This window comes from Diadema antillarum, unplaced genomic scaffold, assembly GCF_040938485.1.
Source record: "Diadema antillarum isolate AM-2024a unplaced genomic scaffold, OU_Dant_1.0 seq00000503_RagTag, whole genome shotgun sequence".
Classification (NCBI taxonomy): Eukaryota; Metazoa; Echinodermata; class Echinoidea; order Diadematoida; family Diadematidae; genus Diadema; species Diadema antillarum.
Genome location: NW_027271460.1, coordinates 875847 through 903197, shown reverse-complemented (window position 1 = coordinate 903197; position 27351 = coordinate 875847). Strand labels below are relative to the sequence as shown.

The window sequence follows — 27351 nt, the reverse complement described above, 5'->3', positions numbered from 1 at the left end:
CCAACAGAGCAGTACCAGTCATTTCCAGGGTTTGTTTTTGTATTTTTCATCAGTGGTTTACCTCTCTACTGCATAGATAGAGTCTGCATTTCCCCCCTTTCTTTTCAAAACATGGTGGTTGGTTCTGATTATGAAGCCTGCACATGTATGCAAAAAAATAATGTTTTTTTGACATAAGCACTTAATGTGTATAGGACATAAACACTACACAAGTCTTGGATTACTAAAAGAAAAGATGCAGCGATGCCTCAAGTGGCACTTGAGTGTTTTAGCTCTGATAAAATTCTTGATCAATATCAAAACAGGTTAGGGGCAATTTCTTATGTTCTGGATGTCATTTTCAATCTCAAATGTTTTCTGGAGAAGCTTAACTGATAGTGTATACCATCATATGAAGACATCACCCCCTCCCCCTAAAAGGTTTAAAAGAAAAGAAAAGAAAAAAACAGCAAAATGAATTCACCATTTGCCTGCACATTTGCTGGCAAGGTATTGCACAGAACTGACAAATTCACTTCTTCAAATAGAGTTGTGCGGTAAAAGGTTGTATCTGAAGACTTTTAGGAGTATAGAGGACCCTGGATGAAAAGCTAGAGGACTCTCCATCATCCTCCAGGAAGAGGAGGAAACCAGAGAGGACTGTTGCCATGGTAACACCCCACATCCCAGCCAAGGATGAAGCAAGCAAATGAAACAACATGAACAATGGTGATGAATTCCAACCCAGAAAAGGAAAAAGAGAAGAAGAGGCAAGCAATGAATTGCATTCCTGGTGTTTGGCACAAGCCAGAGTACTTCATAGGTATTTAAAGGGGTATTTTGTTTCTTACAGCCTTTCATGCATTCAGGATGTTCTGTATGAGGAGACACCAAATCCAGACGTGCTTGAGACAATAGGGGTGATGAAACGGCAGTAATTTGACTGAGAGCATGCAGAATACTCCATCAAAATGGTAGAAAGAGACTGAGATGTGATGTAGAGAAACAGCTGTTATGACAAAAATGTTGAGTGTACTGGGAGGACGAGAAATGCACACATTCTTGTGTACATTAACTCTTGCATGCACATAAATGGCTCTGTTCCCCCCGACATCTTCCCCTCTCTAACACTCCTCCTCCCCCCCCCCCCCACCACCACACCCACCAACACCATCACAGCCATAACCAAACAAGGCAAGTCTTCACTAAAATAGAGCGCATGGAGGCAAAATCTATCAAGGAAGTTCTGATTTGTAAAGTCATGGCGATGAATAGATTAATTACATGGTTTCATAACATGACTCAAGTTGTATTCATCAAAATATGTCACTGAAACCATGCCAAGTTCCACGACCCACTAGCCATAAAATGCAAACATATGTTCATATCTTATGAAGAAGACCGACTCGACAGTCTGAAGTCTTTCACTTATGATGTGCAAATTTGATGTGTAATTTTTCTCTCCCGTGTCTTTATTTCTTTCTAACCAACTCACATGTGTTTGATAGCATCATGCTATAGTAATGTCAGAAATTTGGTCTGTGTGTTTGTACACAGAATCTCCTACCTGCTTGGACATTACCTTTTTTTGTTTCTATGCTAAATTGTGTATAGTTGCACAATCAGCTATAACGCCTGTACTAATTCAAATCAGCACGCAGAATTTTGCAGATGCGATGTACATTTGTATTGCCATACATATTTCTATTGCATCGTGATTCTGCATGAAGGTGGCATTTGGTGTACAAGCCACCATGCATCAAATTTCTGCTCAAGATGCTTGCGTGTCATGCATTTTAACAAGTTCAGCAAATTCTGAGAATTTTGTAGTACTTTTACATAATGCATACAGCTTTGTGCTTGTCATTTGAGAGAAACCATTTACCCCATTGGATTCTCCTGATCATGCATTGAATGCTGTAAATAATGTTCCCTATTAAATGTTGATTTTTAAAGGGCAATGAACCCAATTCTCCCAGACCCCGCCCCACCCACCTTACTCTCACCTCCCAGTAGCCAAGGTTCTTCTGCAAAGGAAGCTGAAATATTGTGGCATCTATTACTATGGTAATTTATCAATGAAAATGATGACAACAAATTGCCATGGTATCTGTTGCCATGGTAACTCCAGTGTGAATGTACCTAGTATGTTTACATCTTTCCACAAAGACACAAAATTGAAGCACTGAGGTTTTCCATGAATATGATTTGTCATCTCTTTCAGAACAGAAATGGCTGTGAGTCAGAAGTCAGTGTTTGTAGTGGTAGAACAGGAAAAGTAAAATAGTATCGACATTATTTCTTGTACAACGCCATTCTCTGTACTTTGCATCTATTCTTCATTGCTCCCAACCAAGATACCCAACCTAGCAGCAGCTTTCTGTCAATATCTCCAGCACTGGAATGCCCCTCAGAGTCATCTCTGTGTTGGCCACAAATGGATACTGTACTGAAGCTCCTGAAAGGGCTTGAGAATTGGAATGGGATGGGGGGATGGGGGGGGGGGAGAGGAGGGGTGGTGGCAGGTGAATATAGAGGTGAAAGTACAGAGCAATCTGTCTGATCATGGAGCAATAACCAAAAATATCTGGCAATTTCATCTGACAGGGATGATCACTGAGAGAAAGAGAAGGGGAGATAGAGACAGAGAGTGAGAAGGAAGGAAGGAAAGAATTGAGGAGGGAGAGAAGGAGAAGCAGATGTATTTGAGGGGAAATTAATCAGAGAAAATGGAGGAGAGGGCAAGAAGAGAACGTGAGATGAAAGGCAAGAGGACCGAGAAGGATACAGGATAGAGGAGATTCAGTCAGAGGGGAGGGGTTGGAAAAAGGAGAGTAGGAAAGAGTAACTAAAGAAGAAGAAAGAGGAGGAGGAGAAAAAAGAAGAAGAAAAGACTACCATTGCTGGGGGAAGGAGAAATACATGCACCCTGATGAGGGCAATTAAAAGAATAAGACCACATGAGAAAAGGAAGAGATAAAGCACAATATGAGAATAAAAAAATGGGAAGAAGCCTTGAGACAGACAGAAGAACAGACACAGAAAAAATGGAGATTGTAAGAGATAGAAAGAAAGAGTTGCATGTAGAAGGAAAGAGGTTGGAGGAGAGGGAGGAGGAGGAGATGGAAGGGGAGAGAGAAATAAGAGATGAGGATGGAGGGTGTTCGAAAGAAGGAGATGCATTCATAAGGAGAGTGAATAAAAGAGAGTGAGGAGAGAGAAGCAGAGCTCATATGACAGATCAAATCATTGTGAGGTAGGGGTAATGAGTCCAGATTGGATTTATGAGGGGGGAATCGGGGACGATGCTCCCTCCAGAATGGCCAGCTTTATTGGACCTAAATGATTGGAGTCACATTTATTGATCAATGGTAACCCAGATGAAGCCCAGGTTGGGACGATAAGAGCAGAAGTCAATTGTCCGCTCCGGCTTTGCAAACACGCTCGTTTGTGGTACGGTCAGATCTACTTCAGGATTGCAAGCCAACAGGATTTCACATAGATAGGGACTGGGAATATATACACACACAACAGTACATATGGTGATACCAAATGCATTTCAGTATCTTTAGTATCCTGAATGATACAAGATACTCCATTTCATACAAAATGACAATGTATAAAATGTATATATAATCACATGGGAACAGTTGGTCTTAGATTTTTAAGATTGCTCTCAATATATTGCATGCATACAAGTTTTGTCTAATTGTTAAGCCATCAGAAGCAGTAAGATTCAGTTTTATCAGATGCTTCTTCATTTTTTTTTCTTTTTTTATTGCCTATAAACTGAATATAAATATGGCATGTATCTTTTTAGGACAGTGATAAAATTCCCTGTAGGACTTACTGGTATTATTCCTCATTAATTTCTAGGTAGTCTTTATTTTTCCCCTCCCCAAGGTCGCAGAGTGGAATTTCGACACTAAAAATTTGACTCCTGAAATGGGAATGCTTTTCTTTGTTTGGCCCCACCTCTTGATATTGACATAAATTTATACAGTATGATTGTTATGTTCTTTCAGCTCATGAACGTACAAAACGTGATTCATATTTGCTGCCAAGAAATGTGAAACTGTTCTTTCACCATTATCTGATCAGATTTCTGCATCCTTAAATAGAAGACTGAAGAGATCGGCATCCATAAATAGAAGAAAATGTCTTAAGTGAATCAATAAACTTCGAACAGCGAAGTTGCTAAATTTAGGTGAAATTACCCTCACAGAAGGCTGTTGGAGATGTGATCATCAGACTCTGCTGCAACCTTCAGCCCAGACAGTCTGGAAAAATAGGCCCAGTATTTCTCCTATCTGCTTGTAATTGTTAGACGAGATATGATAGACAATGATCAGCAACTTATCTAAGTCTTTTTTTATGTAACCATGGTAACAGCAGCCTTGCCCGAAGCATTTTTGTCTTAATGTGGAGAACATTTGTTTTTCCCCTTTTATTGCATGGAGAAGTAATGAAGCTAATGGTGTGCGGTTGTAGAATTAGGTCAAGTCATATTCTGCATACAGGATATAAAGTGTGTTTGCAAGCACATATCAATGTATGTATAATAAGTATACGTACGTATGTCTGTATGTGTGTATGTATGCAATCATGTGTGTGTGTGGGAGTAATAGTGTATACTGTGCGTGTGTGTGTGTGTGGGAGTAATAGTGTATACTGTGCGTGTGTGTGTGTGTGTGTGTGTGTGTGTGTGTGTGTAGAGAAAGAGAGAGAAATGAGGGAGAGATCTATGTGCTTAGAATACAATATACAAGTCAACCTCCTCTCTGTACATTTCAGACCAAATGTTCAAGAGCTGAAAGAGTAGAAACTCTGTATAATGGGAAAAAAAGCATCAGATGGAGGTAGGCCTGAATTAGCCTGATGTACCCTGGTATCATATTTGTTCTCTTTTTTTCCTTTTTACCATTGGCATAGATGCGACATGAGAATGCTACCTGTATTTTGTTTGTGACATGAATTGGAGTACAGTGGGAACAGCCCCACCCTGACACCTCTAAATGTTTTCAAATGGAGCCCACTGACTCCTAGTTCAGTGAAGCCTTGCAAGACAGACCTATAGTCAATGTATCGATCTGGCCCCTTTACTGAACTCAAAAGCCCATTATGAGTGTAGGATTAGAGCCCTTTCAGACTGGCAGAAAACCCTGTTTGTAAACGTGCTTAGAAACACATTTCATGCTGACAGAGTAACTCTTTGAAAGACAGAAAGTGAATTTAAATCATGTTTCTTGGGAACATTTACTGCTGAAGTCATGCCGTGCCATTCTGAGTGCGAAAATGTTTTCTAATCTGCTTTTGCACAAATTACAGGTATGTATTTGCAGTTCAAAAAGTTTGGCTTGTAAATAGTTAACTCTTCAATACCGTTTTTGATTCCTTGATTGATATGTATGCTGGACTGCTTTCTTGTTGGTACAGATGTCTGGAAAGATGTCTGGAAAGTAATTGTCCATGAATAGATTAAAACCTAATCCTCCTAATCCCTTGTGTGTCACCATGGCCTTCCTGAGAGACTAAGGAACTGTGCTACACCTGATGAGTGGGCTTGCTAAATGCGTATCTAAGGTCAGGTCTGAAGGGATATCAGAAAACTAATGTAGAAGCTTGTCAAGTTAACCCGTTGAGGACGAGTCCCAAGTATACTCGGGCAAGTGTCTGTGGGAAATGCGTGTTGTATCAAAATCAGTCCGTCCTCAATGGGTTAAGCTGAATGTCTGACCACACAGAGATGAAACTTGGTTTGGTGCATATAATTAGCAAACCTCCAAACCATTCTGAATGTGGAGGATAGAATCTCAATTTTGACCATTCTGAGCTCTTGTTTCTGGAAGCGTTTCCTAATTTTCATGATAATTTTTCGACACACGCCTATGGATCTGCTCTTTTTCCTACTTTTGAGTCAAATCATCCCTATTTTCAGTCAGAAAGGTTGGGAGGTCTAATAAGTACATTTTCTTTTTGGTAATTGTACCAAGAGCTGTTTTCCTGATTATCAAGTGAAGGAGTTTGTTCCATAACTGTTGTGTAGAGCGTCGTGCAGTTAGTGGTCAGCATGGAGATTCATTCACTTGTGTGAACACCCCTTCAATCTAAACATGAAATGTGATTACAAACAAAATTTCTTGGAAGTGTGAAACCTGTCGCGGAATAGATACTGTACAGCATGATATTTTTGCTGTGTGAAATTTTTCGTGAATCAGAGTCAACAGTTTTTTTGGCGGCACAAAATTTTTGAGAATTGCTCCTGGCATTCAGTGCATATAGTGCAGACAAGAACTTTTGCTTGCATTTTAATTTTGTGAATCATGGCGCTCGTGAAATTTGTGAAAAATTAAAATACACATAAACATTTTTTGTTTTACAGTATGAATCTGTCTAAGATGAGGTATGCGATAATTCGGTGGGAAAAACTATGGAAAAAGGAGAAGCAGTGGTACATTAAAGGTACTGATTAACCGTTGGGAGCAGTGATTTAAAAAAATGTTCTAGATATCACATTTGATGCATATGTGTAGGCCAGTTGTATCACAAAACATCCTACCGTGTAAAAGTTTTGCAATAAAGCCTAAAATATAAGGATATATCACTATTTATCTCAATAAACCATAACTGTAGACGGTTTAGTCTAAAAACATTTTTATCATAACTATTGTTCACATTTTGTATATTTAACAAATACTTAACATTAATTTTACTGATTCAAATTTTTATATTGGTTGTTTCTATCCCTAACTCACATTTTAGATTTATTTTGAACCACTAAATCTGGGATTTTGCTTCATCTGCAAATGGTAAACAATGCATTTAAAGGGAGATTTAAAGAGACGCCATTGGTATTTGTGAAGAAAGGGAAATAGATTCCGGAAAAGATAAAAGGGAAGTTTTTAAAAATGAACTGATGTAGAGTTGATGAAGATGTAATGGGAGAGAAGAAGATCTCTTGAAAAAGATTCCTCAAAGACTTCTGCTTGCTGTGTGTTTTGAGCAGTGCAAAGTTACACCATGCAAACAAATCCAACCCCTCTATCCACACACAGGGGAATCATGTGTGTGCTGAACACTTATACCGAACAAACAATATACAGCGCTATAAAATGAAACCGAGACGGGTGATGGATCACGACAGAACTAGATTTTCAATCTGGTGGATGGAGCGAGAGTAGATAGCCAGAGGTAACCTCCTTGATAGGAAAAGGGAGAGACGGCATTGGGGGGGGGGGGGGGGGAGCATGTTGAGAAATTGAGCGAGATAGAAAGAGAGACTTATAAGCCAATGCTAGTGAATTACACAATGAAAATTCTGTCCCAATTCTAGGCCAGGGCTGCTGCATATAGAATCCAATGTAATATATGTGATTATCATTTCTCAAAAGATCAGTGAAGTAAACAGAAGACCTGTCTGAATTTAGCCTTGTTTGACAAGAGCTAGAGGGACGAAGGGGGGGGGGGGGGGATGGAGGTCACAAGTAGAGAGACACTAAGACGGCATGCAGTTGGTGGGACTGTTGGTCCTTATCGTAATTAAGTGCAGCGACCTGTACATCTTAATCAGATGTGAACATATTTTTGACCTCCGCACAATGTTTGTATGGTCTGTGGGTGAAGGAACTTTGGATAGATGGTGACTTAGAACAGAAATAGGGAGAGTAGAGGAGGAGTTGTATAGATGAGCACTTTTGTTTGTGCATAAAATAGATAAAAAGGGGAAATGACATTGGGAAAGATTTATTTTGAACTAAGTTGGGATAATAGTAAGAGACATTGTTTCTGATATTATAATGAGATGGACTCTTTTCTCTGCAATACCGTAATTGTGTCTCTGTTTTGATATCAAAAACTCCGTAGAGTGGGGATTAATGGGTGGTCCGATTTATTTGCTACCTACTGGGGTACAGTTGGAACCACATGTAGTGCCAGTCATTGAATGTATATATATGCATCGAAGCATAACGCTCATTGGTAAAAGTCAACTCCAGCTGAGGTTCTTTGGCTGTGTGTATATTTGCACAGAGATAAGTGATAAGCCTATACACAATTCGTTGCGGGAATTTTCGAAAATATCTGAACAGGAGCCAGCTGTCCCACTCTATTTAAACCCCCTTGCTACAGGGTCTGTAAGTGAAATTCCTCAAATGTGATTGTTACAGCAAAGAATTCTCATATGATAAATTCCTGAAGAAAATGTAGTAGAAACAGGAATGTAAAATGGAATGAAAGACAGAAGGTCTGAAGACAGCATAACAGATATATGGGATACATTTCTATAGATACACAAGAAAGAAAAAAGAAAGGATTATGATACAGAAACAGATGTTAGAGATGGCAGAAACAATGACTAAAACAGGGAAAGGAGAATTCAGTGGAAAATTAAAAAAAGAAATCACCAAGCATTTTGACAGACAAGAGTTGCAAGAGATTAACAGAGGAAGAAAATAGTGATGAATGTAATGTTTATCTCCCACGGTATTAAGAAGAAAAAAAGAGGGAGAAGAATTCTACTCATTATTATTCCAGGTATAGAATTCTGAATATCGCAGATTACAATGTATCTGGTGCTCAAGATGCCTTGTGTCTTACTGGGAAGGAGTCATCAAAATCTGGGTGAGCCTGTTCCCTGGAAATAGTGTCCTGAGTGTCCCGTGGCATTCTGACCAGACAAGAACGGTGAAGACTACCTCCCATGTGATGCATTTATTTTGTAATCGATGACACCAATGTTTTGATGGAGTGTTTTGAATGCCATGGAATCTTTGCTATCTGATGATCTTTGTAATGTACCCCTGAGCACACCTTCTGTTGGAAGTACTGTACTTTGAAGTAGGTCAATAGATTATGATTTTTTGCTTGTATTTTTCCCCTTGTATTAACATGTATCTCATTTTTATTTATTCTCTTTTCTCTGTCTGTCTTTTTTCCCCTGTCTTTCTAACTGTATTCTACTTTCACTTATGTTTATGTTTCTCACACTCATCTTCCTTCTTCTTCCTTTCTATATCTTTCATTTAAATATCTTTTCTTCATCTCTGTCCTTCTTCCTGTCTCCTCCTCCTCTTACTCCTCCTTTCTTCGTAATTCTTCTGCTACAGCTGAGCTTGGAGACTACGACCCCCAGGATCATCCCGAGGGCTACCTTAGTCGCTTCCAATTCGTCCCATTCCAGACACAGGAGTTCACCGACACTGTGCACCATCTACACAAGGCAAACTTGTAAGTACTCCGTTTGACCCGATGCATTCTGATCCTGGTGCTAGCATCATCTGCACCATGACACTTTCATCATCAGGCTTTACTTGTGTCAAAAGAGAGAGACAAGTCATAGTGGTAAACATGAAAGATAGAGTGATGATAATATCATAGTGTTTGTACTTTGGTGGTTTATTCAGACTTTGCACTCATTTGTAAGTCAAAATTCGCTCATTTACGTAGTCAAACTGCTCAGAACTGTAAATCACTGTGAATCGGTCTGAACGACCACAGACCACTTCAAACTAAACCTTTTTTTGGAGCATCATCACGTCGAGAGGGTAGCCAATATTTGCCAGTCTTGCATAAAATCTCAATACGTTCTTTTTGATCTGTTTGGAAATGTATGTGAGTCAATGCGACTAGCTGTGCTTCATTGATAACTGCCAGTAAAACTACACACACATAACTCTAACCATCAGTTCATGATATAGATCCAAAAATGAGCCAAGGAAACCCTCTGTAATGATCCCCCAGTCCAGCAAGGCAAGCAAGGAATTGAAGGGACCCGATAAAGAGCACTGCCCTGCCAAAGTTCCCATGAAACTCTGGAATAAACCAAGGAAACAAATTAAAATACATGCCAGCCTTGTGCATTCCATGAAGTGACTCAATCGCATTGCACACAGAGCTACACGTGGGGGTGTATCGTGTCTTTACTCTAATGTGAAGGGATTGGCCCATGGCTTGAGATATTCATCTTGTCAATAAAGACTGAAAGAGGGTTTATTTTCTGCTATTCGTGGCTGCAAGTATAGTTCATACATGGGTCACACACCACAGAGAGATATGTATACTGTATACACAGAGAGAGTAGAGAAAGTGTGTGGAGGAAGGGTAGCACTTACTAGCCCCCTCCCCCCCCCCCCCCCCCCCGAAACACAAACTTTACACCCCTCTCTGTCGCTCTTATAGTTCTCATAGTCAAAATTTCTTCATGAGTGCCTCTTTCACTGTTGATGGAATTTGAACAAAAGGAAACAAATATGAGCAATGAATGTAATTATTTTGCTGTCTAGTTTTTACATGAGTTGTACACTTGGAAAATTATATGAACTGTCGAACTTGCAATTGGTTTATGAGGATATCACATTTGTAGATGAATGTGTGAAGAGTTTCAGTGAAAAAAAGGTTAAAAGTACCTCACATATATAAAAGAGCAAACAAGGTCTCTTTGTGGAATTACATGATTATTATGCACATGGGATGCGTGTGGTATTACAAGGAGAATGTATGAAGGCTTTTCAGTGTGAACAGGGCACGGGCTCCTTAATTACGAAGTAATTTTCCAAAGTGAAGCAGTCCTTGAGCTTCCGTCCCCCAGGCTCCCTCATCTTCCACCGTCTTCTTTCCTCCCTCGACAGTGGGCAGCTTCCTGCCGACGCCGAGTTCAACTTTCTCAACACCGTCAAGAACCTGGAGCTCTACGGGGTGGATCTGCACCACGCAAGGGTGAGATGAGATGAATTTTATTGCTCTATCAGATTTGGGGGGATGCTCCACCCCCCCCCCCCATCCACCCCCATATGGAGGAAGTTCTCTGTTTAAATTTAGAACTGACCAGACCTTCTTTGAGTCATATGGACGGCCTTGGTAAACACGATTCTTAGATCATTCAGATGCAGCAGTAGGAACATTACATTTACAGATCACACTTTTTAGTCACACATTTTTTCTCTTTCTCTGCTACAAGTTACGACCAGCATCATTATGAAAGGTATTAGATCAAATGAAGGTAGATGTACTTCTGTAAGAACGTTAGATATCTGCTGATTCACACATAGCTGTGTGGAGACTGTGATATATTGTCCCCAGCAAGATACTGTATCTCAGATATCATAACCACCCAACTCAGTTCTTTATATCAAAAAATGATTTCAGTTTTAGACCATTACATTTTGTAATTTAATCCAAAACAATGTTTCAACATTATTTGATATCATTGTTGTTCTTATTTTGCAAGTATGGTACAAAGGTTTTTTAAAAAGTGCTGTCCTAAATTCATGATTTCTTAGGTAAGAGGCCTTGTTACGCCAGGAACAATATGGAGATACAAACTTTCAAATAACATTGTACCACAAACTATGTAATCGTACATTTTGTAAACTATACTGAAGCTTACTTTGGTAAAGATAACTCCATCCTTTCGTTTTAACTTTCTTTAAGCCTACCCCATGGCCACTTCACAGTCTGTGTAGGTTCATTATAGGCCTGATTGTTTCAGGGTATTCTACTTGGCATTGCAACATTTTGTCACAAAAGCTTGTTCAGATCTGATAGTTGCCATTTCCTTGGGGCAGTACAATTTGTGGAGCTTTAAAAATCCCCAACTCCTGTTTTCAACTTGAAAAGGGTTTATTTTGCATGTCTGTCTTTGGTAATTGAGTATTGGAATGTTATGGCTTGCAAGCCCAAGCAATGGCTTTGGCCAAGGCTGCGCCCATAAGATTTAGTGTACTGAGAAACACAGTTTTGAAACATGGTTTTGAAACATGGTTTTGAAACATGGTTTGACAGAGGAGTGTTTATAAGAGCTTATCGCGAGGGTGTTTCTGGCTTGCTTAGGCTAGGCCCATTGTGCATCTCATTATGCTTAGCTTGTCCCTTAGCAAATTACATTAAGTAAATAGAGCATGTCAAGCTATGATGTCATGTAAACTGTGGTTTCACATCATGGTTGCATTTATCAGACTTTCAAACCTTGTTTTTAGTGAAACAGTTTAGAATTACTGTATACGCCGAATATTTCGCGAGGTTTTTATTTTTGCGAATTTTGCGAGTCAGGTGCTATTTGCGAAATTAAAGAAACGCGAAAATATTGAATCTGATCTCGATGTGGATGTGGCGTACGCATGTATATTTCTCCGTTAAGTACAAGACTCCATGATCGCGAATTTAACCACTTGCAAAATAGTTAAAAATTGAGACTCGCGAAATATATGGCGTATAGGCCTACAGTACACCGCCATGGTGTGTTTTAAAATCATGTTTCAAAAACTGTATTTGTAATCATGAGTACTGTTTATAGCAAAATTTGAAACCACAAAATACAGTTTCAGAATCATGTTTCTACCCAGAAAAGTTTGCTATAAATGCACCCCAAAAGTCAATTGTGTTGCCAATTTGCTGCCAGAAGAAACTGGGATAAGGACAATGATTTCTGCCCAGTTGTGTGACCCAGTATGTGGAGACCTAGTTGTGCACTGCCTAGATTTGTTATGTAACCGGCAGCCTCTGCTAAATGGAGGAAGCGAGTTGACTGCTTCTGTGTCCGTCCGTATTTTTGTTTCAGGCTGTTCCAAAAATAGGCCTAGCCACATGAGTGTGATTCTACACATCTTAACAAGTGTCCATGCTGACCTATTAGCAGAGATGCCAAATGCTTCATTTTTGCAATATTTACCTCCGCCAAGGGAGGAGATTATGTTTTCATTACCAATGGTTTGTTTGTTTGTCTGTGCACGAAATAACTCCAAAATTTGTGCACGGATTTAGATGAAACTTGCAGGAAAGGTTGAGAATGATACAAGGAACAGATGATTAAATTTTAGAAGTGATCCGGAAATTTTTATGGATCTTAAGCAGGATTTTTGATATTTTGAGAGGTAGGGTCAATGAACGTAGGAGTTCAAGCTGCGCATTTTTTGAGGTTTTTATACGGGCACTGAAGTGCGTGCTCTAGTTTCTGTTAGGGCAAAGCCCGCCACACAGCTGAAGGTTTGTGACATAACAAAGGCTTCTATATTGAGAAATTGAGCAATTTTTCAGCATGCATACTAGTACGTATGGGTGGAAATCACTGATCTCTGTGGAAGAGCAAGATCATCGGTGGAAATGAAGTAACTGCTTGGCAGAGGTCTGTGCTCTCAGAGTGCTTTTCTAGTTTCTACTGTGGTTTTTTTTTTTGCCACAAATAGTGCAGGTTTCATGGAAGATACTGAATACTGTTTTTCCCATTTTCTATTACTACACACATCTATTGCAGAAAAGGTGAAAATAATGTTTGGTATTTTGTTGTTGTTTTGGGGTTTTTTTTGCCAAGAACTTGCCTTTCCAGCCCTCAGAACACAGCAGTGTTATTCACAAAGTTGGCATCCCGCATATTAGTGCTGTAGGAGATGCGTATATCCCAATATTGGAAAAGGTAGGGTATAATGTATATATGGTCTGGCAAAAATAAGTGGTCAGTCTGATATCTTTGCTCAAACAATGTCTGACTGTATGAATTACCAGTGAGTGACTGCTGTAGTAGGCAATATCGAAGAAAATAAAAATTCACGTCCCGTCAAATCTAGCCTTCCATTACAAGTAAACACGATTGAGTGAATAACACTTGTTAGGATAATAGACCGAGACAAGACGTATCGTATGTGTGATGGAGAGAGACTCAAAATAGCAGGCAGGCATAGCAAGCATGATAACAGGAATGGAATGGATTGATAACATAGGAAATTTATCAGTAGGAGAAATTTTATCAGTATAAAACAAATTATCAGAAGAAGAAACTAGAGAACAAAAAAAAAGTAGGAGATGGGAAGAGAGCAGAACAGAAGATGAAGGAAAGAAGCATACTTTTTATTTCTGTGTCATAGGAACAAAGAAACAATAAGAACACAGAACCCAAGAGAAAGATGGTGGATGGATAGTGAAAGATGATGCTTATTGTTGTGATTATTGATCATCTATATCACAGGAGGCATCGTGATTGAAAGTTTGAGTAGGAGAGTTTGGTAACCCTTTCTGAAACTAAGGATATTATACATTGTGTAAAAAGTAGGCCAAGTTATGTGTATGTGATATCATTGAGGAAGTCACCTATCACCAGGACATATCTTTGCACAAAGGCAGGAAGTTCTGCGCAGGAAGTCTTAGATTTCACTGCATTGTGGGATTGGTCCTTTCGCTTCTGCTTTCTTCCAACCTGCCCTGGATGAAATACATGATTCCTGCTCATATTTTCTGTTTCAGTTTTGATTCAATGCAGCACCAATATGTCAGTTGTGTGTCTATCAGGATTTGAACCAGCAACCTTTAGACCTAGTGCCTAAAGCTTTACCACTAGGCTTCTTCATCTCCCGGATCATTAGTGTCTCTCTTCACTTCTCTGGAAGTCTCAAGGAGAGTTTGTGTGACCAGCTGTCATCAAAACATAAATAAACCTTATCTCTGATCGATATGTTTTGAGACCAAACACTCTGCACTTCCCATGTATTCCTCATATATTTACATATAAATCTATTTATTCTTTTGTTCATCTGTCACCTCATTCGTTCAATCATTCATTTATTCTATTTCTTGCTTAGTTGATATGATTAATTTTTTGGAGGGGGTATTTCACCATTGCAAGAGTAGCAGTAATGATATGCAAATGACTTTGTGCATACTTTTGGCGCCAAAACTGACAAGCAATCCATCCTTACAGCTTTTCAGTATTTACATTGAAAGATGGATCATTTCTTTCTGTCGCGAAAAACCATGCAGTTTACATTAGGGTATTATGTGTCTGAATCCTATTAGGAAGCCAGACATCCTGTTTGGTTTCCATTCACCCAAGAAAGATGATCGGATGCAGCGTGGAAAATGGAGGAGTATCTGTCATCTCCGTCAAGTCGTGGAGGCGCTGTTTCCATCCCAACACCGTAACTCTCCGATCACGACGGCCACAAATTCCTTCATGGGACATTCTCCCCATTCGTCATTCTGCCATGAACACGCTAGCTATGTCATCCATCCCAACTATTGTGATATTCACATATCTTTCTCTCATTTGATATGTACATAAGTAGGTAGGTGGGGCATGACTACCAGTCCTCTGTGCACAGTTATGCCACATTTGGTATAAGAGAGCTAAAAAGGAGTAACTCACTCTTCTGGAATGCTGAGGTTTGTGTTGTTGGTTTGTGTTGTTGGTTTGTGTTTGTCTCTATTTTTATACAACCTCATCGATAAATCAAAAACTCTTCAGTATTCTAGTTACATTTCTTTGTGATTGTAACTTGAACATGAAAGGTCAGATTCTAAAAAGGAGAGGGGCACGATTTGGAAGCAGTCATTTGGCTCTAGAGAAGGCCCTTCCAGACGAGACTATCGTGGAAACATGGAAAGGAATCATGCATGCAAGAAAAATGAACATTTAAAAGCATTGCAACAATGGATTTACCAGAAACTAAACACATTGGCATCAGTGCCCTTTTTGTATTCAGCCAGTGATGTCTATGAAAATAGATTTGTCATAAATATTGCAGGATCCGAACTTGGCTGCACTTATTGCAGGGTGACCCCCATATTACATTTTTTATGGGGTGATAGTGGGGGGTCCCAAGAGTAGAAAAAAAAAGGGTTAGATTTATCATTAAGGCTTTCTGCGCGCCCTATGTCAGATGTTGAGCTGTCTGGAGAGGCCCCGAGATTTGCCTCCGAGAGATTTCACTGCAATTGATGAGGCTGTCTGTTTAAATTGATCTAGACATTGACATATGGAGAGAAGTATATCCAGGATTGACTTTTTGAGATGAGCTTGTTTGAAACAAAACAATGAGAAAGGGGGAGGGGGGAGGGGGGGAGGGGAGGGGGTAGGCAGATCAAAAAGAAGAGGAAAAGGAAAGGTTGCAGAAGTGGATTGCATGTTCACTTTCAGGAGGAAAGTGCATGAAATTGGAGACATTTCCTACAGACTGAATTTTGGATGACATGTCATAAACTGTCCTTTGTCCCACAATTGTCTGTTTAATCAAAGAGTGGTCACAGAAATTTACAAAAGAATTAACATACAGAGGAGGCATAGCTTGGATGCCATGGTCTTCATGTGCTTTAGGGATACACAGAGGGTGTATTAGCATACAATATCAGGCTGACATCAACATTAGCATGCCATGAGTACTGGCAGAAAGAAGCTTTGCAAATGTTTGTAATGTCTGTCCCCTGCATATCCATAATTTGCTACAGTGCATTATATATGAGAGGAGAGAGCACCCTGCCAGATGGTGAAATGTTAGATCAAATCAAGCTTTTGAGTGATGAAGAGAGTGGGGGATATCTACTGGCTATCTCCTACCTCCAAGAGGAAAGATACCCAAGGCAGGATGTCATTCTAAATGAAGGAATGATGTCATTTTAAATGAAGGAATGATATAGGAGCACTGGATCTAGAGAGAATAGAATCATGCTTAATGAATAGAAAAAGGAAATTACAGCCATTTAATGGTTCATGAGTTGGTTGCCTCAATGCCCCATGGAGAGTGTGAATGAGTCGTTTCAGTGACATTACGGGTGTGAAACTCCTCGTAATTTCTTGTGGTTCGTGAAATGGTATGAATTTTACGATTTCATGACAGAAATATTTCCCTGTGCTCTATTTATGTCAGTGACAGTATTCTGCCTAATTGCATCAGATATATTTTGTTCGTAGACATAACCGAAGATGCAGGAAGTTGAATCCTTCATGAGTGTTAAGGAAAAAATGTAATCTTAAATGGTTGTTTGGGTGTGAAGTAGAGGAAGATGTCTTGTGTTAGATGGAAAAATGACTGTCGAGAGAGAATTCTGTGAAATGCTGGGTGTAAGAGATAAATAAATCTCTCATCATATATCTCATTTTGCTCAAATTCCACAGATTCCATACAGCCTCTGTCTCTGCCTATATTTAGATCAACTTGCTTCTTTTGTGTTTTTTCGTGGTGGTTCTCAGTTGATTAAAGTCATGCACTGCATAATAACCATAATTCGGCAGTCTACCTAGTTTGTCTTAAAGGGGCATAGTCCCGGTAGTGTAGAGGGCGCTGTTGATGATACTGCAGATCACCGTTAGCATTGATATGAAGATTACCGAAGTTGAGCTGTCTTCAAGAGTAAAGTGCGTAGGTGTTGCTAAGTAATGTTGCCTTCGTTGTCTTCTCTGCGCATAGCGCAGTCTGTAGTAATGCCAGGTTGCGTGCATACGTGCTTGTTATTATGACATCACAAAAGAAGTTTACTAAAGCTGTCATCCCCCTCAGCCAAATCATGAGCAGAACTGTGATCGGACCACTGACTACAATGAATCAGACTTCTTCGGACTCGGGGAAGTGGGCCAAAGCGTAAGCGCTAAAGAGGAGTCAATAGCGTAGGTCTTTATAGGAAACTTGGGCCGTGCGCCCGCCTACGCATTTGACTAAAACACCGGGACCATGCACCTTTAAACTCTTTCAGTCATTTGAAACACTGTCACGGTCACGGGTCTTCTAGCTCACCTGATAAAGCGAATGATATAAGACCCATGCCTGTAGCAGCAGCTGTCCTACAGCTGATTCTAGGGCTACTCGTAGCTGGAAATAGTTAGCCCTTTACCCAGTGCCAGGTGGGGTTGTATGGGGCTGGACATCAATACCTCTGTATTTTTGCATCGTCTGTAAAGGACCAGGACAACTTACATCCATCACCACACTGATACTTACCTTCTGTATGCTGCATGTCACACGACTACCATTCTCAGTGCATTCATAATACTGTAAAATGAATGTTCGCGTACATTTTAATTTCGCATATTTTAATCTCACGAGAGCCAAAATTTGCGAAATTAAGATGCACGCGAAAGTTCGTGTCTACACTGTATGCATTGAATATTTGAGGCAACTCGCGAAAATTTCATGCCGCAGAAAAGGCCGTCAGCTCCATTCGCGAAAATTTCATGCCGCGAAAATATCATGTAATAATACAGTAATGCATTATTTTGGGTGGCAATGAGGATTGCAACCCAAACTTTGAAATTTTTTTTAAGGTTAACAGAAATGATTATTATATTTTGTGAGATTTGGATCTTGATCCAAATTGCAATAATTTGTGTGATTTTTTGTTGTTGTTGTTGCAAAAAGACATGAAGCTGTACAGTTTGAACTGTGACTGCCCAAAAAAAATTGGAATCTTAAAGGCACATGGTCCCGGTGGTTTAATCAAATGCGTACACGGGCGCACGGCGCAAGTTTCCTATAGAGACCTACGCTATCAGCTCCTCTTTAGCGCTTATGCTGTGACCCATTTCCCCGAGTCCGCAGAAGTCCGATCCACTGTAGTCAGTGGTCTGATCACAGTTCGGCTCATGATTCGGCTGATGGGGATGACAGCTGTAGCAAACTTCTTTTGTGATGTCATACGAAGAAGCACATATGTACGCACTCTGGCATTACTACAGACTGCATGATGCGCAGAGAAGACAACGAAGGCAACGTTACCTAGCAACACCTAAGCGCTTTAATCTTCATGACAGCTCAACTTCGGCAATCTTCGTATCATGCTAACAGTGATCGGCACAATTATTCAACAGCGCCCTCTACACTACCGGGACTATGCGCCTTTAAATCCCACTCTACACTGCATGTGTTTTGCCTACAAATGTAAGTGCTATTTTTACCAGCTTTGGTGCGCATGAGGTATTAAATTGGCATTGTGACGCATTGTAAAGCATACCATTATTCATGTACAGACTGTTCATGCACAGGTTAGCTCTTCGCCAAGAATCACGACCCTAGTTTGATTATTATTTTTTTTTTTTTACAACGAGAACGATGACTCAAAAAGACGTCACCCAGTCGCCACCCAAATTTGAACCTATTTGCAATGATAATGGTACTATGGTCATAAACCTGTGCTGCTACAGTAACATACAAAATCAAAATCCAGATTTCCTTCTCTTCATCCATGGCTGCGTGTATTATCTTTCCTTTGTTTGACACACGTTTCAATACCCACTATCAAAATGCATTTGCAAAGGCCTTTCATATTGCGTTCCTCAAGTTCTTGCCCTTATCATGTCTGCACAGTCTATTATGAGTCGAGAGGGAGGCCTTATCAACTCCATTGCGCTGTTTGGCCCAAGGAGTGGAGATGTGTACTATAAAAGTGGATATTTTCATGCGACTAATTTTCGCGCTCGACGGGGTAAAAAGAATTTAGCATTTTTTTATTTTGCGGAATCAAGACATCAACTACTGGAACATATGGCAAGCAAAAATATTCACATGCTTTTATTTTCGCGCTAGTTTCGGGTTGCGCGAAATGCACGAAAATTTCAACACCACGAAAATTGCCATTTTTTACAGTAGTTGGCAGTGGTTGGTATGGGCCAGATCCAAAATGACTTTCAGTTCATCATCTCCAGAGAACACATCCCAAGATACTTTGTGTTTTGGTCAAGAGTTTGGCCACTGAAGCCCCATTTTAGCAGAGCCTTTCAAACTAAAGTTACCATGGCAACATCCAGGCAACATCAAGGTAATCTTTTTTTTTTTCACCTTGCCTGTTAGACCAGTTCCCGCAAGTGTTGCTCACAATAATTTTTGCCAATATCTACCCTACCCAGCGAGGGTAATTGTCATGATAATACTGTAAAACGAGGAATGTTCGCGTGCATTTTAATTTTGCGAATTTTGCGAGCGCCAAGCTTCGCGAAATTAAAATGCACGTGAAATTTCTTGTTTACACTATGTGCATTGAACGCTAGTGGCAATTCGCAAAGATTTCGTGCCACGAAAAAGGATGTTGGCTCCAATTCGCGAAAATTTCGTGCAGCAAATATATCATGTTTTACAGTACCCTGATGTTACTGCCACACTTTGTCTCCTGTTTTAGCACAACTGTGGTAATATTCCTTTGATACACTCAACCCTCATGCACAACATTGCAGACAGAGAATGATACCGCACTCCAATTGAGATCAGTGATTGTAACCACGTTTTGTATGTTGCACAGTATAGAGCAATAGGTGACAGGTTAGTTGCATCAGTGAACACACCCCCTTCATGGAAACCTAGCCAGGTAAGGTTTTTGGTGTGTGTCTATTCATTGATATGCTACCCCTTGCTCTCTCCTGCGGTTTTATTGCCCGAGACGAGGAATTTTGTTCTTGAACGTTGTCGCGACATTGCCATGATGAGGTCTGTTAGAACAGGGCTTGAGGCAGACAATGAGCCATTGTTATGCCTGGATGGGGTGTCAAACACTGCACTTGAGATCAAGTTTTAGAGGGATTGTTTTTTAAAGGCCTTTGAAATTACTTGAGCAAGATACCACTATGTTTATGGGCATGTAAAAGGTTTATATAATGTACTATATAGCATAGAAACTGAGAGCGGTTGGCAAAGTGTCATATTTTAATGACATGATGATCTGGTTGTTATTGTTCATCTAAACCAAAGAAATGTATGGTCTTATGTTGGCAAAATGACCCTCAAAACAAATACTTTTCTTTATTTATAAAGGCCACTTAAGATGATCACTATATTATTGCATACATGATATCAATACATTTGACCACATTTAACACTCAAAACCAGGTACTATTTCAGTTCACAGGGAAAAACAAAACAAGTGAAACGACAGCACAATTCAAAGTCGTACATAGTTTCCAGAAGTTCTACCATTTGAATTTGCTTGCAATATATCAACAGGCTCCACTAAGAAACTTGTGTGTCTTCTTTTGCAATTTGTCAGGATGACAAGGTGTTTTGGAGTATTATAAGATCAAAAGTGTGAAATAACGTCGATGCACCCATCTTTCATTCTTGAAGGGCTGTCCTCGTTCAATAGTGATTAGGTAGAATGTTACTGATAATGTAAAACGAGGAATTTTTGCGTGCATTTTAATATCGCGAATTTCGTGAGCGCCAAAATTCGCGAAATTAAAATGCACACGAAAGTTTTTGTTGGCACTACATGCATTGAACACCAGTGGCAATTCGCAAAAAATTCATACCACGAAAAGGGCTGTCGGCTCCAATTCGTGAAAATTTCATGCCGCGAATATATCATGTTTTACAGTATGTGATGTACGAAATGTGCCCAAGCAGTAGTATTGAATTGAAGCTGCATGTGTGACACTCTTGCGCAGTGGATATTACTTTGGCCCAATATATTTTAATTGATTTTAAAACGTCACATGATTGGCATTAGCAACAATGATCAAGAATGCTCAGAGATTGCAATGCTTCTGGTGTACCTTAGTGGGTATTATTTCACATTTTCGTTGTTACCCAAATGAAATTGTGTTACCACAGCGATAGTTCACACATTTCATTGATGTTTCCATTTCAGAGCAAAAACCAACATTTTCCTCAGTAATATAGACACTATAATCCAGAGGTTGATGTGCTCTTTTTAAATATTCTCATATAGTATGCTGTTTTGATGATCGTAGGAAAACAAAAGTCTGTCTTGCATCAGTGCAGTCAGATTTAAAGGGGGTGAAATAGGCTGTCTTCCTGATTCTACATGGAATTTATTAAGAATGTAATGCTGTGACATATTTTATAGCATGAATGAAGTTAATTTTTTTTTGTACAGATTCATACTTTGTTATACTTTGATCTTCTTGCACACACAATTTTAGAGTCATGCCAAAAATGACTTGTTTAGGCTGCGTATCAATGCCATGTGCAATAACTTCTTGTTTTTCAAATTGTCATGGCTGTATTTATATGTTTGATTTTATACAATTTTGCAATGAGCAGTTACTGTGGTTTTCTTTAAAGGACAAGTCCACCTTCATATACATAAGGATTGAGAGAATGCAGCAATATTAGTAGAACACATCAGTGAAAGTTTGAGGAAAATTGGACAATCCGTTCAAAAGTTACAAATATTGTAAGTATCTGCGCAGTCACTGCTGGAAGAGAAGACTACTACAGTGTATGATGTCACATGCGTACGACTGTATAAGGAAAATAAAAGAGAATTTCACAAAACTTTATACTTTTTGAATAAAGTGCACATTTCTTCGACTTGCTACTGACGTATGACAACAAAAATGGAAATATGTTGAATTTTCTTTATTCTTTCTTTATGTCATTGTACTCATGTGACATCACAAGCTATAGTAGTCTTTCATCCAGCCGTGACTGCGCAGAAACTTTTTAACAGATTGTCCGATTTTGCTCAAACTCTCACTGATGTGTTCTACTAATATTGCTGCATTCACTCAACCCACATGTCTATGAAGGTGAACTTGTCCTTTAATGTTGTCAGTTGTCATTCCATTCACTGCACTTTCTCCGTGCAGTAAATTTCCCTTGAATGCCAAGTCAGGCACCCTCTCTCCATTAGACCACATATGGGTCATTATGAATATCATCAAAAGCTGCAGGGTTTAATTTGTGTTGAGCTCATGGAGGGGGGGGGGGGGCAACATACGCTGTCATTTCAAGCCTCAAGAGTGGCAAACAGCCCTGTCCGATGAGTCTCAGTAGGTTTTGGACAAACTGTATTGACTGCAATGTAACATGGTTTCGCGGATGCATCGCAAAGGAGGAAATGTGAAAGATCAAATATCTTTCATCTTTAACATCTTTCATCAATCTTTGTGAATTTTAGTTTCTGATCACTCTGAATTTAGTTTATATCCTAAAGTTGAACTTGAAAAGAGAATGAGCACTCTAAAGGTCTTGTATCACACTTTGCAAAGGAAAGAAAAAAACTAAGCAAACAGAGAAAGTGGAAAGCAACTTGCATGTTTTGATATGAATGTCCTAGATTTATCATTCTATTCTTAGCTTGTCACCAATAGAATATTTAAGTAGGTCAGTGTATAAGAACATTGAGATGATAAAGGCACCTTTTCATTATAGTTAACATTTTTACCAGCAATAATGAATTTCACATTTTAAAAAAGAATGTAAGTCAAGGTGCATTTCTCCCATATGATATCTCATTGATAATGTAATTTTATCTTTAATAAAATTTGCTAGCCTGACAACAATTAAAAGAGGGTTTTGATTCATTGGGTTATATTTATTTCAAGCTCTGTTCAGCTTACATTGCATACTTACAAATACCATTCTATGCCTCTGATATCGGATACCAGTGCACATCTCATCACTGATCTCTTTGGATTTTTTTTTTTTTTTTTTTTGGGGGGGGGAGAGTTTGGATAGAGAAAAAGATAGCCATGTTTCTGTTTTTATTTTAAAGTAACACTTTTCCTCTTTATTAGAAAGGCAAGTGAGATTTACAGCTTGTTTAGAGTAAGATAAACTTGAGGCTCTTCCTCATGATCCTACATAGGACTTATAAGATTTCACCCACTGGCTCTAATTTGGTACATACCATGTGAGTAGTGAGACACCCAATATCAAAGCGAATAAGTGGGACTGAGGAGACATGTTTCATGTTGCTTTATTCAGGGAAATGGGGATAACAGAGATGCCAATTCTCACCAACTCTGTAGGAGGATTACCGAAAAAGTGAATACTCTCTCTGTCCTTGCAAGAGAATGTGAAAGCCTCTCTTTCATTTGGGAATTCTTTTGCTGATTGAGATGTGCGCAACAGAGCAAAAGACAAGAACATTATATCCTGATTGCTTGGCAGTTCTGGATTCAAGAGGAATAGAGTGTGAAGTGAATAGGAAGTGTGTGTATCTGTGTATGTGTCTGTGTTTGTTTTGTTTTTGCTTTTTGTTTTTGCTTTTTTACAAAAGCAAAAGCAAAAAAAAAAATTTTTTTTTGGACTTGGAGAATTAGATGGCTGTCTACCAAAATTGAAATACAAAACACAAAACTCCTGATATCATCATGGCATCCCCTGTTTAGTAGACTAAAGAACACAGCATTTGTACAACATTGTAGACATTGAGTTTGCACTTTTTAGGTGTATGAAAAAAAAAAAATCAGTCATCTTAAACTTTTGGCTATTGTTGTTGCTGTTGTTTTGGTCAGTGTGTGATAGGTATGTTCTAATAAAAAACAACAACAGATAAATAAATATACAAGATGTAGAACTAATGAAGATCCTCCTGGCCTAACTTAGTGATGTCAATCTTGTTAATTTCATCAGGATCAACTTGGGACTGAAATCGACATCGGAGTGGTGTCAGCTGGGCTGAGCATCTTCCAGAACGGCGTCCGGATCAACCAGTTCTCGTGGGCAAAGATCGTTAAGATCTCCTTCAAACGCAAACAGTTCTTCATCCAACAAAGGAGAGAAATAGTAAGGATGCCTGTTGCAGTGGTTTTATTTTGTTGTAGGAGTTGTAGGGGTGGTTGATGGTAGTATTAGTGGTAGTAGTAGTAGTAATAGTAATGGTAATAGTAATTATAACAGTAATGGTTATAGTTATAATTATGGTTATGGTTATAGTTATAATTATGGTTACAGTTATGGTTATGGTTATGGTTATGGTTATGATTGTAGTTATGGCAGTAGCAGTAGAAGTAGTGAAGTAGTAGTAGTAGTAGTAGTAGTAGTAGTAGTAGTAGTAGTAGTAGTAGTAGTAGTAGTAGTACAATGTAGAAGTAGTGTGAATAGTTGTAGTATTAGAAGTGGTAGTCATAGTGGTAGTAGCAGTTGTAGTAGAATTGGTAGAGGTAGGAGAGGGAGGAACAACAGAAATATTATGGGTTTTTTGTGTAATATGAATTATATCAACTAGTAGCTGCAGGAAAAAAAACAGTGTAATACCAAGTGAAGTAGAAGTTGCAGTAGTAGCCATAGATTTTTGTTATTTTTTGTGAGAGTGCTGCAATTGTTTGTTAGCTGGGAGTTTGTTTGTGTGTTTTTTTTTCTAAGAAAACTGTGAAGAGTAGTTCCATCTCCATGCAAGCTTCAAGAAACCAAATTAGATATGTTTACAAGTGCTCACTTTCATGAGTGCTATTAAACACTGGCAAGTTCATACTGCTATAACGAAAGCAGTGGCTGCGGGAAATCACAATAGGTATGTAATGCCTCTTATCCAGTGAGGGGGCCATACAAGTGCAGCTTTTTATTTTTAGCTCAGCCCCCTTACGGAAGGCAATACATCTTGCGCTCACGTCTGGAAGGATTTGCCTAGTAATCTCTCCTCGAAGGCCTCGCTGGGAGAGCATGAATGAGTTCGTAGTGTCCTCCATCCGTCCGTCCATCGGGGTGGGAATGCGTCTCAGTTTTAGCTGACTCAGATGGGTGCTGGGAGGTACAGCTGCTGCCAGGGGGCTTTAACCCAACTCCTTTCTCTCTGGAGTCAGTTTGTCTGGATGTTAGCAGAGCAAAGCAATCATGATTCAGAAATCTGCAACCTCCCCTACCCCTTTTATCCTAACAATCCAATGGAATAGGGGAGAGGAAGTTACTTTGTCTTCAAAAACAAATAATGATAATGAAAGAGAATTGCTAAGAGGCAAGGAAAGTGCCTAGAGACACACTATTGAATGATGACCATCGGTTATACAATTTTTGAAGGTTTGCCAATATAACAGGTATTGAGACTAAGCAATGAATTTTAAAAGGATGACCCCATGTAGGATGGAAACCTCCATCCAAAATTATTAGTTATCTACAAGTTCCCCCACCCTCTTCTTCCCAACATTCAAATGGTACGGAGAGAGAGAGAGATTACTTTGTCTCGAAAATCAAAAAAAAAAAAAAGTAGAGAAAGAAATGATGATAATAATTGCCAAGAGGCAAGAAAGGTGCCGAGATACACACTATGGACTGGAGAGCATCGGTCACACAATTCTCGATGGTTCACCAATCTGATGTGTTATTGACACCAAGGCATGATTTTTAAAGGATAACTGTATGTGGTACTGAAACCGCCATCCAAAATTATCATATACACCTATCTACTTTTTTTGAATTACAAATCCAGTGTTCAGGATAATGTGACACCTTGCTCTTTTTCTGTAAGGGAAGGGATATTTATTCTCACTAGCGTTCTACCGCGGGATCCCGCAAATTTGCGGTAGGACGATTTGCCGAACGCGTATACGCGCTGAACGTTTTTTTCTATGCGCAGCGGCAGGGGAAAAAAAATCGTGCGGAGGAACGCGGTAGGACGCTGATCGTCCTGCCGCGGTAGGACGGGCATGATTCATTCTTCGTGTGCACGCAACTACGGGCAGATACTGAAGTGGTGCACGCACACCCTTTCCCCGTCGATCGGATCATCTCTGTGGCACAACCTTTCTAACGTTTGATGCATGCACGATACACTCGTTACATGTATCATGTTGTAGTGTATTTGAACGGCTCGTGTGTTTCACGCGGGGTTAGTAACGGTGCGTTTCAATTTTTGAGTTCTCACGATCGTATTAATAAACATTATACACTTTCTTTCGATCTCAACATAAGCAAAACTGCGTTTGACTTGTTTGCACTTTACGAATTCTTTGAGCTCTGTCACAGCACGATCATGACAAAGTTTTGTCAAATTCTTTCGAAATCATGCTCAGCAAAACTGCGTGTGATTTGTCTGACTACAAATATACAATCTAGCAAATTCTTTGGGCTCTCTCCAGCACGATCATGACATTTTTTTATCTAATTTTATCTTTTTAAAGTTTTTGTTCGATCTCACTTTCAGGAAAATTGCGAGTAATTTTTTTTCTTTGAGTTTGTACAGTACGATCATGACATGTGAAGCAATCTATCACACACTTTCTCATACTATTAATACTAACAAGCTAGTAGTAAAGTTGGGCAAGCGTTTTGGAACAAGGAAAAAAAAATGCTTGACCGAATCGGGCAAGCAAATTATTTTGAAGTCATCCTTTTCCCCCACATTTTCCCTGAGCTCCAATATCAATAAACCCATAAAAATCGAGCATACGGAAGCCCTAAACTAACGACTGTCTAGCGCTGCTACGCAGTTTCAACAACTTTCTAACACTTACTTTTCGATGAAACACGAACACTCGAGAGATCGCTATGATCGGAAGTACGAGTAGTTATACAATGTACTTGAATATTCCAATGCAATTTGTGTGTGAATAGTATTCCGTAGTGACAAAGCCCAATATTTTGGCAGTAAAAGTAACCACCAGCAGAGAACTGGCGTTTTCTGCTCGCCGTAAGCTGTTTGCAGGTGAGTATAGGTGACCCCCCTCGTAAACAGCCATACAGTAACTGTTTGTGCACCACGTGTCTGTAGAGCACGCAGCGAATTCGGAGAAACAAAACAGAACGCAGTCACGTAGACAAAGTTGTGAACACCAACTTGACCAAGAAGGAAAACATGAAAAATCCCACGATGGCAAGGTGCCAGACTTGGGGGAAGGGTGGGGCGGTAGAATAGAGAGCATTCAACAAAGGAAACCGCGCGCACTGGTGCATTCCTGGAGGTTATAAGCAGTCTGGGGCCTGGGGGACCCGGGATGGACAGGTAAGGAAA

The 27351-nt window shown here is 39.5% G+C and overlaps 1 protein-coding gene across 2 annotated transcripts in view; it reads left to right on the top strand.

Moving 5' to 3' along the window:
* LOC139733916 (tyrosine-protein phosphatase non-receptor type 4-like) overlaps nucleotides 1-27351 on the top strand; it is a 199439-nt gene that overhangs the window by 126953 nt on the left and 45135 nt on the right. For both annotated transcript variants that reach the window (XM_071644730.1, XM_071644729.1), the window contains exons 6-8: nucleotides 9084-9204; nucleotides 10605-10692; nucleotides 24039-24191. In XM_071644730.1, the coding sequence (XP_071500831.1) occupies nucleotides 9084-9204; nucleotides 10605-10692; nucleotides 24039-24191 (362 nt within the window). The remainder of the gene's footprint in view (nucleotides 1-9083; nucleotides 9205-10604; nucleotides 10693-24038; nucleotides 24192-27351) is intronic.